This window comes from Magnolia sinica, chromosome 18, assembly GCF_029962835.1.
Source record: "Magnolia sinica isolate HGM2019 chromosome 18, MsV1, whole genome shotgun sequence".
Lineage (NCBI taxonomy): Eukaryota > Viridiplantae > Streptophyta > Magnoliopsida > Magnoliales > Magnoliaceae > Magnolia > Magnolia sinica.
The window spans coordinates 37603452-37616811 of NC_080590.1; the positions used below are offsets into that span (position 1 = coordinate 37603452).

At 39.7% G+C, this 13360-nt stretch overlaps 1 protein-coding gene across 1 annotated transcript; it reads left to right on the forward strand.

Annotated features, from left to right (window-relative positions):
- The first annotated feature begins 841 nt into the window (after positions 1-841).
- On the forward strand, positions 842-4383 carry LOC131232505 (calcium-transporting ATPase 12, plasma membrane-type-like). The gene is given in 2 exon segments (XM_058228784.1): positions 842-3548; positions 3550-4383. Coding segments are annotated over 2 exon segments (3093 nt in total). The 5' UTR covers positions 842-1073; the 3' UTR covers positions 4168-4383.
- The last annotated feature ends 8977 nt before the right edge of the window (positions 4384-13360 follow it).

A 13360-nucleotide genomic window follows, 5' to 3' on the forward strand; every position in this document is an offset into this window, starting at 1 on the left:
TCATGGTGGGGCCCACAGAACACCGACCATCAGCGACCGGGCTGGTGAGTAGCCAATCCGTTTACGCAAACAACGAAGGGCGCGCATTTCCTGCTCCCGCTGCGACAGGCTCTTGCAGGAAGTTCCTGCGCTCGAAGCTACATGAGGCCCACCATTATGTGTGAGAAATTCATCTTGTCCATCAGTTTTCCATCTTATTCTAAGGATATATGATAAAGAATGAGATGAATCCAAAACACAAGTGGGCCACACAAGTAAAAGGTGTTGAAATCTTCTCAATATCCACCTTCATCTTTACCCACCATCCAAACCATTTATAAATTCATGCCATTTTAATAAAATGAAAATAAAAATAATAATAATAGTAATAATAATAATCTTAAATAATATAAAACTAGTCCTATGAACGTTTGACCGACTGTCATTTTTGGTGCCGTCCTAAATTGAGCTGTAAAAATGAAACGCTGGCAGGAGCTTCTGCCAACCGCGTTGGGAGAGGACAGTAAACCGCGTTTGCCAACCGCCTTGGGCCTGCAAACCGCATCTGCCAACCGCCTTGGGAGAGGACACTCGTAATCTACACCGAAACATTTCGACCGTCAATCACATGGTCATCAATCCCAGCTGTGTCAAAGAATGGCCGTCCGTGTGTACTCATGTAGAAAGGGAGATGAATAGCTGATGCCTTTCGTCCATCCGATTAAAACTGCAGAGGAAGCAATCCGTCTACTTCCATGAAGTTTCAAAAAAAACTCAGATGAGGCTTATTGAACTATATATAAAAGCAGACAGCGCTCTCTCTCTACTACATCTCTTCTTCGAATCTCTTTCACACCTGCTGTAGAACGTAGGCTCTCTTGGCTTTTGAACTTTACGAAAGAAAATCAATCCCTCTGTCCCTCCCTCGTCTTTTCAACAGTAAGAAAGAAAATCTCCTCCCTCCCTACATCTGTTGTTTCAACTGTAAGAAACAAACTCTCTCTCTCTCTCTCTCTCTCTCTCTCTCTCTTCAACTGTTAGAAAGAAAATCTCCTTCCCTCCCTCCCTCCCTCCTTCCCCATTTGATTATCTCAATGTCAAGTCCAACAGATTATGCTATGTTCTTGCTCAACGTTAGAAAATCCTCCCATAAGAAATGGCGTATTGCTTTTGCTACCATCTTTTCTTTTAGAGCTATGCTCTCTCTTACTGATGAGATCTTATGTAAGAAGAAGAAAGCCACCAACAATCACCTACTTTCTAAGATCTCATCCAACCAGCCTTACACTACTATCAATGTCGATTGCATCAACAATGTTCATGACAGTAGTTTGTGCTTCTCTGGTGTAGACCAAGAGAGCCTGACTAAGATTGTAAAAGAAAAGGACTTGAATTCCCTCAGCCGATTCGGAGGGGTCGAAGGAATTGTGGGTTCTTTGGAATCCCATGCTGAGAAAGGAATCCAAGGTGACATCGAACATCTCCATCGCCGGCGTGATGTGTTTGGTTCGAACACATATCTCAAGCAGCCTCCTAAAGGCTTCTTATCCTTTGTGCTGGAAGCCTTCAAAGACAACATGATTCTGATTCTTCTTGGTTGTGCTGGGCTCTCACTCGCCTTCGGTATCAAAGAGCATGGCTTGAAAGAGGGGTGGTATGATGGTGGAAGTATATTCATCGCCATCTTTCTAGTTGTGGTTGTCTCCGCTGTCAGTAATTTCCGTCAAGCAAGGCAATTTGATAAGCTCTCTGACAAGAGCAACGACATTGCGATCGATGTCATGAGAGACGGCCGGCGGCAGAAGATCTCAATCTTTGATGTGGTAGTGGGTGACGTCGTGTGCTTAAAGATCGGCGATCAAATTCCTGCCGATGGCCTGTTCTTGAATGGCCATTCCTTACAATTGGATGAATCGAGCATGACGGGCGAGAGCGATCATGTGAACATCGACAAAATCAAGAACCCGTTCATGTTCTCCGGTACTAAGGTGGTGGACGGGTATGCACAGATGCTTGTGACATCTGTTGGGATAAACACAACATGGGGCGAGATGATGAGCTCGATAAGTCGTGATACAAATGAGCAAACACCATTGCAAGATCGCCTCAACAAGCTTACTTCCTACATAGGGAAAATTGGTTTGAGCGTTGCTGGGCTTGTCCTCATCGTCTTGTTGGTTCGTTACTTCACTGGAAACACAACAGGTGATGATGGACAACGGGAATTCAATGGCGGGAAGACAAAGATTGGCAAGGTGATGAATTCAGTAGCAAGCATTTTCGCTGCCGCAGTCACTATCGTGGTGGTGGCGATTCCTGAAGGCCTGCCATTAGCTGTGACTCTTACGCTCGCTTATTCAATGAAGAGAATGATGGTTGATCAGGCCATGGTCCGGAAGCTCTCTGCCTGTGAAACCATGGGGTCTGCCAACACCATCTGCACCGATAAAACTGGCACCTTGACGATGAATCAGATGAAGGTGGATAGGTTCTGGCTTGATGAAGAATCTCTAAAGGACTCCTCCAAAATAGCCACCAATGTTGTTGAATTGCTGCACCAAGGTGTTGGTTTGAACACGACAGGTAGTGTTTATAGATCCACAACAGTTTCAGAGCCTGAGTTTTCCGGGAGTCCCACCGAGAAAGCCATTCTCTCTTGGGCTGTGTTGAATTTGGGGATGAATATGGATGATCTGAAGAGAAGTTGGACTATTCTCCAGGTCGAAGCATTCAATTCAGAGAAGAAACAGAGCAGCATTTTGGTTAGAAAAAACGATGAGAAGTCGTTGATCCATGTGCATAGGAAAGGAGCTGCAGAGATGATTCTGGCGATGTGTTCGAATTACTTTGATAGTAATGGGACTATCAAAGCCATAGATGAGCAGAAAAGGATGAAATTCGAGCAAATCATTGAAACAATGGCAGCTCAGAGTCTACGGTGCATTGCTTTTGCCCACAAACAGATTGCAGAAGATATTGTCACTGATGGAAATGATGGAGTAAAGGTTGAAAAACTATCTGAAGATGGCTTGACGCTACTAGGGATGGTGGGCCTGAAGGACCCATGCCGGCCCGGGGTGAAAAAGGCTGTTGAAGCTTGTAGAAAAGCCGGAGTTGCCGTCAAAATGATAACTGGGGATAATGTTTTCACTGCACAAGCAATAGCAGTCGAATGTGGAATACTTGGGCCTGATCAAGACATGAATGGAGCAGTCATCGAAGGCAAGGATTTCAGAAGCTACTCGACAGAACAAAGGATGGAAATGGTCAATAGAATTTGTGTGATGGCAAGATCCTCACCATTTGATAAGCTTCTAATGGTGCAGACCTTGAAACAAAAAGGCCTAGTAGTTGCTGTCACCGGAGATGGAACAAATGATGCTCCTGCTCTAAAAGAATCGGACATCGGGCTCTCCATGGGAATCCAAGGCACTGAAGTAGCGAAAGAGAGCTCCGACATTGTCATTTTGGATGACAATTTCACTTCTGTTGTGCCGGTTTTGCAATGGGGGAGATGCATATACAGCAACATCCAAAAATTCATCCAATTCCAACTCACAGTGAATGTTAGCTGCCCTAGTGATTAATTTCATTGCGGCGGTTTCTTCCGGTGATGTTCCACTCACAGCAGTCCAACTGCTGTGGGTGAACCTGATTATGGACACGTTAGGCGCTCTGGCTCTGGCTACAGAGCGGCCCACCAAGGAGCTGATGGATCAGAAGCCAGTGGGCCGCACCGAGCCACTGATCACCAATATCATGTGGAGGAATCTCATTGCTCAAGCTCTATATCAAATCACAGTCTTGCTGACATTGCAATTCAAGGGGGAGTCGATCTTCGGCGTGGACAAGAAGGTGAGGGACACATTGATTTTTAACACTTTTGTGTTATGCCAAGTTTTCAATGAGTTCAATGCCAGGAAGCTAGAGAAGAAGAATGTGTTTGAGGGAATTCATCGTAACCATCTATTTGTCGGCATTGTGGGGTTCACAATTGTTTTGCAAGTGGTGATGGTGGAATTTCTCAAGAAGTTCGCTGATACAGAGAGATTAAATTGGGGGCAATGGGGTATTTGTGTTGGAATAGCTGCCGTCTCTTGGCCAATTGGTTGGCTTGTGAAGTTCATACCAGTGTCTGATAAACCCCTGTTCAGCTATCTCAAGCGATTTGGACTTCGTAAGTTTTAAACCAGGGATTCTTATTAGCATTCATTTATGTAATTTAAACTCACTGTGATCGATAAATGCACTATTTCATTTCAAGTTTTGATAATATAGCAGTACATTGTATTATCAAAAGTAGAAATGAGATGGGTGCATCTATCAATCAAAGTGTGTGGTGTCTTATTACATTCATTTTGTATTTATATTTTCATTATATCAATGGATTCACATTTATTTTTTACTTCTTTTCCTTTCTTTTTTGAGTTTCTAAATATTCCATAATCGGTTGGTTTGACTATAAGGTTTGCTTAATTCCACACATCGCGGAGCCTGTGCATCCAAATGCAGGGACATGTTAAAAAATGACTTCTTGCTGGATGGAACAACCAGAATCTTGGAAGATGCCGAGCATATGTGCCAGAAGGTGTATGGGAAGAGTGGTTTGATTTATTTATTTTACTTGAAACCCATGTTATTTCAATTGAAATAAATTCAACTTCTGGCTTATAATAATCAATCCACCAGATCTCATGTTGTTAATGTGAAGAAAATGATACACAATACAACAGTTGTAAGAAAATACCCAATACTCTAGGAACCAATGAAAATGATACACAATACAACAGTTGTAAGAAAATACCCAATATTCAGCTTCAGGCAGCCATTTAATGTAGGAACCCAAAAAAAAAGAAAAAAAAGAAGAAGATATTCTCTTTCATATCTTCTTTCTTGTTCTTGGATCAGTAAATATAGTTGCAAACAAACCAAACACACAAATGATCTCCCAAGCAATACCAATGATCAACATATGGACGCAAAATCTAATTTCTGAGGATTTGGAACTTTCTTTGCTATTAAATTGACACAAGGCAATATAAAAAAAGAAATAAAGAAAAAAAAAAAGTAAAGAAAGAAATTCCCAAAACTTATGATGCAATATGGGTGAAGAAATAAAATCCCAGAAGAACTAACCTACTTTGTGAACTGTAAATTCTACCACCTGAAACAACCATAGGCTAAGACAGAACTTCTAGAAGTTAATAGCACAATGATCTAAGAAACTTTAAATAATGGAAAGCTAACTAGAACGATTTTCTAATTATGAAACTTGTTAGTTACCTAGGATTCTGCAACTGATTACATAAAACTTGCTAAATTAGAGAAAACTAACCAGGAATCAAATTGCAAAGGCCACAAGGGTTTACACTTATGGACAGTGCACACATGTGGCACCTAGACTAGCCAAAAGGCACGTAGGGGACCGTTCACATGTTTAGACTTCAGATAGCCTGGGATCCAATCCCATATGAATGAAGTTCTGGACAGTTTAAGGACTGTTATTTGAAATAGGATACACCATGGGGCTTGCCCTCAGATTGCCTCACCAAACCCTATTCACCTTGCATAAATTTATCATACATTTAAACTGTAACAAAGAAATGGCTGAAAAATCAATAGACCAAACACTATCCCAACACACAAGCACCAACCCCTAAATTGATCAACAACTAGAAAATTTCGAATATAAATGTAAAACAAGGAATTGCATCCATACCAACAGAATTAGGTATCTAACTTCAGCTCTGAACTCTGTATTCTCTCCCAAATTCATACCAACATGGTTTGGGTAGCTTGAATTGGGTCACAGGCTGACGCCTCTTGAGATTCAATTGGTCTTTGGTTGACACTAAACCCGACTCGAGCCACCTGAGTGGCACCCCTAATGAGGCTTTTGCCCCTATCCAATTTGGAAAAGAAACATCTGACCCTCTCTGAAATTATGACCCTTGTCATTCCACTAATTAGATGATGTGGAAACATATCCATTCCTTCTTACTGGAAAGATCATATAGTCTAAACAACATTAAGCTTAACTACAATTGGAATATTTTCACATGATAGGTTCTTATAGTAGTAATCAGGAATTACCACTGTAAATAATAATTACTTATTTACAGAGATTTACAGAAGAGAAAAAAACCAAACAGGCCTTATACTACTAATCATGAGATCCCCACAAGATCCCCACTTCATTTAAGGAATAGTTAGTAATAATCTAGAAGCCTAACAGCAAATGACAGCTTTACAAGAAGGAACAATCTCTCTCCTTCGTAAGAAACTACTAAGGTTGCTCTTGGAAGTTCTGCTTTCAGCAGCGAATGGACGGACTTCATGCTAAATCTCAATTGGGATAGGAATGGAAGAACATGACCTTCCTGTTCAGTTGATACTTGGGGCAGAAAACCAAGTGGAATAATGCATAATACCATATCCATTTTCTATCAAATGCATAGAAATAAAAGTGGATGAGTTCTGCTCACACCATTCTTGATTTATCGGTACTCAGGCCCTAATATACTGCAGTCATGTTTATTCCTCTAATAGGTAGGAAAAAGGAAAAATAAGAAGAGGACTACGACATACTAGTCCAAGGCTCCAGCAAGTAACAATGTTATCAACAACCACCATCTTCCATAAAATTATTGGCAACCCCACTATTTAGAATATATCCCGCGAAGGCTTTTTTTAATAGAATACTGAAACTTTGGTGATTACAAGAGTCCCTTACAAGTTACAACACCCTCTTTCGCTAGGGAATCTAGCAATTGAATTAAGTTTTCTATTAAGTGTACTAAAAGCAGCTTACCCTCAGCAGCACTACCTATAATTTCACTAATGAGGCTTCTTTTCCAAGGGAACCTATAAGAGGAAGAAGCCCACGAAACAATACTTCTTGGATCGCATTCCACCACCAGGAGACTGTTGAAGGGTTCCCGAATAATTTTAGTGCCTGTGAGAATGGACTCCAATTATTGTCTATTTGAATTACCAAAGCCTATCGGCCTAGGAAGTCCATCTTAACCCCTCCATGCTTGTGGTTATTGAGAAGTTAACTGCATACCATTTGCTTCCCTTTCCACTTCTTCCCACTAAAAAGGCCTTCTGAAAGATACCCTAAAGCAGTTGGTGTAATTTAAATATGAAATGATGATCATTATTATTATAGACTTATTATAGACCCTTCACTCATAGTATTACATTATGCATGCTACTAATCAAAGTGCAAATATCTGCATTGTCATTTTTTAATTAATTAAGTTACTATTATTATTATTTTTGGACAGTACCATTGCAGCTTGATTAATCAAATAAAATCAATTACAAGTGTTGTTGATGTCTTAAATTTGTCAATAATTGGGGTTTGTCGATGCCATCGACGAATGCTTGATCCCATTGAGAAACCATAGAAAAATCCATATTGGTTGTTGGAACTTTTTAGGTATTGCTACTTGATGGCATCGATCTCCTTTGATGCCATCGACATATCCTCGATGGGTTATCGATGCCATCAAAGGTCCCATCGAGCACGCACGCAAAGTTGCGTAAGTGCGGAATTTGTTTCATATTCCGCTTGTGATAGTATATATATCGAGTGTAATCGGGATTTGGGAGGAGAGAAGTGTATTAGGGTTTTCTAATTCTTTCCTAAGGGTTCAAGGGCATAGCTAGGGCCTATGAAGTAGATTCGAGTCTTGTTCAAATCAGTAATTCTCTATCTCTTGTAATTTATGCTTTCATAGTGCATTACTCGTTGCTTTGTGCCGTAGTTTTTTCCCTCAAGGGTAATTCCACGTAAAATTTGGATTGTTCTTGTTTGGACTTGGTTGTGCGATTGCAAGTACTTTGCTTGATTCATCTCTGGGTGTTTCCGCAGTTTCCAACAAGTGATATTAGAGATAATGTTGGGAAACAGATCGAATCTGAAAGCAAGATATCAATAGCATCTAACCCGAAGTTCGATGTAGAAAAATACTCTAGTAAAAATAATTTTGAATTATGCAAAGTTAAGATGAACGGTATCCTAGTTCAACAAGGATTAGACGAAGCTCTCCTTAAAAAGCGAGCGGAATCTATGACGGAAAAAGAATGGAACAAGATGTATTAGAAATCTAGAACTTCTATCCAATTGTGCTTCACGGATGAGATCCTCTATAATGTTATGAGATAAAACTACAACGAGTACACAAGCGGAATTAGAGAGCATCTATGTAAAGAAATATCTTGAGAATTGTTTGTACTTGAAGGTACAATTGTTCAATCTGAAGATGGTGGAGGGAGTTGACTTTGAGACCCACATTAGTAACTTTAATAGGTTGATTTACAAATTGTTAGATGTGGATGAAACGGTGAAAGATGAGGATCAAGCATGTATACTGTTGAATTCACTTTTAGCTTCGTATGAGTCATTTAAGGACTCTTTGTGCACTGGTAAAACGATCGTTAGCATTGAGACCATTATCTCAACCCTTCAATCAAAGGCGATGAGAAAAAAAAATGGTGACGTGGGTGTTTTTATAGATGCACTAGTTACGAGGGGAAGAAATTCTAAGCGGGACTGTAGATCTTTGCGATCGAGGTCCAAATCCAAAGGTAAGGGCAAATGCAAGTTGAAGTGCTGAAATTGTGGCATGTCAAGGCACATGAAGAAGGATCATTAAAATTTTAAGTCGAGAAAATACAATTCAGATAGTTCTTCTAGGTAAGTCAACATCGTGGAATCCAGTGAGGAGACGAATGGTAGTGATGTGCTGATTGCATCAAAATTCAAGTACTTCAACGAGGAATGTATTTTGAATATAGGGGCTTTATACCACATGACCCCTCATCGGAGTTGGTTCACTAGTTACAGTGAGTGCGATGGTAGTCAGGTGTTTATGGACAATGGTAATACCTATAAAGTGGTAGGCGTTAAATTGGTGTGCATCAAGATGTTTAATAGCATGGAGCGTATCTTGACCGAGGTTAAACATATTCTTAATTTGAAGAAGAGTATGATATCTCTGGGAGCACTCGAGGCACTTTGAGTGCAAATTCACCGGTTTTAATCATATCCTTAAAAGTTTCAAAGGGAGCACTCATAGTCATGAATGCATAGAGGAATGAAAACCTTTACATGTTGATCAGGAGTACTTCATCGGGTAGAGCTGCAACGTCTGTAGCAGAGTCCACATATGTACGCATATAGCATGCATGCTTAGTCCACATGAGCGAGCGGGACATGAAGATACTTTCTGACCGATGTTTAATTCTAGTTTTTAAAAGCATTGATTTTAGTATATACGAGCATTGTACATATGGTAAACAGTCATGGTTGTCTTGAAAGTCTGGAAAACATGTTTATAAAGGGGTTCTTGATTATGTGCATTCTAATGTATGAAGGCCGTCGCCCGTGGTTTCTGGTGGATGGTTGTTATGGTTTGTCAAATTCATTGATGACTATTTCAAACAAGTGTGGGTTTATTTCATGAAAAACAAATCCGATGTTTTCAGTGACTTCAAGCAGTGAAAGGAGGTGATGGAAAAACAATTGGGGAGAAAGGTGAAAGTGTTAAGGACAAAACAGTGGGGAATTCATTTTTAGGGACTTCAATCGGTATTGTAAAGATGAAAGGATTGTGAGGCACGATACAATGCGCCACACACCAGAGCAAAATGGTGTGGCTGAGCAGATGAATCAAACTCTATTAGAAAGAGCTCGATGCATGATTAGTAATGCTGAGTTGTGCAAGGAATTGGGGACTGAGGCCGTTAACATAACTTGTTACTTGGCGAATTGATCCCCTTCTATGGCAATTAAATGTAAAATTCCAGATGAAGTGTGGAGTGGTCAGCAGGTAGACTACTCAGGACTGGGTGTATTTGGTTGCGATACTTACTCTCATGTACCATCAGTTGAGAGAGATAAGCTGGACCAAATGACTAAAAATCTTTGTCAGCCATGGTAATGGTGTAAAGGGGTATAGGCTGTATGGCAAGGTCATAAGGAAAATCATCCTTAAATGTGACGTAAAATTCAATGAGAGATCCTTGTTTCGTAAGGATGAGCACAAAGAAGCAAAAAAGTTGGTTGTGCACGTTCATTTAAATAAAGATGAGACGCTTGCTAATACAGAAACGTAGGTAGAGGTATAAGAGCAGGTGGAGCAACCACCTTTGAGAAAGAATTCACCAAGGGATCGTAAGTTACCGGCAAGATATAGAGATGACTCAAATGTTACATTTGTCCTCATTATGGATGATGGGGATTGATCTACTTTTCAGGAGGCTCTTAACAATGTAGATGCCGAAAAGTGAAAAGCAACGATGAATGATGAGATTGAATCCTTGTATAAAAATGGAGACGTGGGAGCTGGTGTGTCACGCTCAGAAATTCAAGTACAAAGTGTGCACCCTCAAATTCAAGTTTTGAGTCGTAACTCATACCAAAGTGTACTAACTTCATTCCATTATACGATTATTTAGAGGCAAAAATAACATTCCTTTTTATATTCCAAATAGGTCCATTCACATCATTCACACAAAATGATTTAAGCACCAATATTCGTCCATTTTCAACATCCGTAAACATTCAAGTAACATAAATTAGGCATCATTCGTCAGTCAATACAACTTGCCAATGAATACTTGCTATAGACTTAGAACAATTCAATTAAATAAAAATAATCAAATGCTTAAAATCCTACAACTAATGCCATAATTTATTATATATAAATCAGATCATCTTAACAAATAAAATTCTAATTAAATAATTAGGAACGGTCCAAATGCGCCCAGTTCCTCTTTTGATAAGTACGGCTATGTCTCACGTGTGTTGTGCACCAGTTCAATCACAATTTTCTGTTCCTGTGCCAACTCATCAAGAAATTGCTTATCTATACAGCTTTTCCATAAGTAAAAATGTAAGCTAACCAGACTTAATGAGAAAACCCAGCATATTTCATGCTTATTGAAATTAAGATATAATAGAAACAGAGTATGCATAGTGATATGGATGCAAATGATGTATGAATACATCAGATAGGATGATCTTCCATCTTCTTGGGTTGGAGATCGTTAACCGCATCCACCCGTTGGGTAGGCTTTCACCTTTCGGTAGGCTTGGGCATAACCCGCATCTGATAACGCTTTACCATAATCGACATTTCTTCCAAGGAGGGCCCCTATGATCGACCATGCATTATGCAAATACAATGAATTATGGATGATGTATGAATGCATCATTTTCATAACTACCATAGTTACTTATCTTGATCAGAACATCCATATGTGAATTTAACGTACAATTATCATAATTCACGCAATTGGCACAGATTAGCATGTGATTTATTGTAGCATACAACATCGTAGCAAAATACTCCAATCAGTACATCAATTAATCAAACCATCATAAACAATTTATTTTAATTCCAATGAAATTTGCTATATTGATTACGAATTTTATAGCAAAATACTCATCTAGATGCCGAAATATTTATTTCTAAATTAGAGTTAGAAATTTACTATTTTTGGTAATTACAAATTTTAATTTTTCTTTCTATATTAATGATGTAGCAGGCACATATGGATTGGTCAATTCATCAATCAATTTTGAATTTTATAGAATTTATTTTTTATTTTCTTGTTCTTTTCCTCGTGGATTCGAGAAGTCTCTACGAGGAGTCCAGAGAAGTTTCATGGATTTGGAACAGTTATCCCCTTGAGGAAGACGATGCTCGACCTCACGCCCTTCCCTGTGTCAGTTTGGTATTAGAGAGAGGCTTTTCCTCGGATCGATGGCTTCTAACAACGGGTCGGGCAACAATCCTTTGGGCGGTGCTCCATGGGATCATCTTTTAACAGCTTTTGAAGCAACGCAACAAGAGAATCGGCAAGCCATGCAAGGGTTGTAGACTTCCATTGATCGCATGACGGATCGCATAACGGAGGCCCAAGGGCAACTCCGTGTTCATGATGGTGATCCACCCCTAGCAGTTGCTGGAATTCGTAATCGCACTGATCGTAGGGCGATGCTATCAGTAAACCACAGGATCATTCCTGAGAATGTGAGATCCAGCGATATGATTCCATAACATCCTAGATGAGGCATTGATCAGATAGATCGAACAGACCAAGAATTCAAGATGAAAGTCGATATTCCTAGTTTTAATGGCTAACTCTACTTCAAGGACTTCCTTAATTGGTTGCTTAAAGTTGAACATTAATTTTTTCGACTACATGGACATCGTAGAAAAAAAGAAAGTTAAACTTGTGGCATACAAGTTGACGAGCAGAGCTTCAGCTTGGTAGGAACAACTTCAACTTGAGTGGACGAGACAGATGAAGGCGTCAATCCGCACGTGGTCCCGGATGAAGAAGTTATTGTGCATGCGATTCCTCCCTAGCAACTACGATCAGGTATTATTCCAACAAAACCAAAATTATTGGCAGGATAACCGATCAGTAAGGGGATATGCAGAGAAATCTCATTCTTTGTCGACGAGGGAGGACCACATCGAAACGAAGTTGCAAAAGGCCACAAGATTCATCATTGGCAAATATACGGCTCTATGGGAACGAAGAAACAACCCAAGACTTTTAAAGTGGAGTGACAGTCTCTCATAACTGAACAGGTCATCGTTAAACAATCTGAGAAAATGAGAAATATATATGCATTAGTTGAAAAGAAAAAAATATGTGGAGCCTGTGAACATCCCAGAGGATTTGGAACCGGTGTTGCAGGAGTTCAAGGCGATTGTGCTCGATGAACTCCCTAATAAATTGCCTCACATACAAGATATACAAAACTACATTAATCCCGTCTCAGGGGCAAGTCTGCCTAATTGCTAACATTATCAGAAAGAATGTGAGATCTTGAAGGCAGAAGTGAATGAACCGATCGATGCTAATCAAGTCAAGGAAAGCATGAGTACATATATTGTGTCAACTCAAGAGCCTAATGCCAAGTAAAGGAAAATGACTAATAAACATCGGTGTCAGAAGTTATCACAGAATCATAAGCTAAGTCTCTTGAGTAACTCAAGGACGAGTTTTTTCAAGTGGAGGGGTTTGATGTAAAACATATCACAGTAGCATGGTTGGGCCAAAAGAAGGTGGACTGTAAATCGATTGTAACTTTTGATCCGGGTATCGTTACAGGGCACACAACCTATCAATCTTTACTGAAACGGGCCATCCGAGATGAACCGACCCACAACCTATCAAAGTGGGTCGCATCTGTCCATTTCGTCAGAAAACACGCGCTTTCAGCTAAAAAAATGAATATTTAGGAAAAAAATACTATTTTTAGGAAAACATACTATTTTTAGTAATTCCAAATTTTTTAATATTTTCCTATTTTTAGAGTTTTAGATTTTATTCATTTTTAAAAATAACTTAT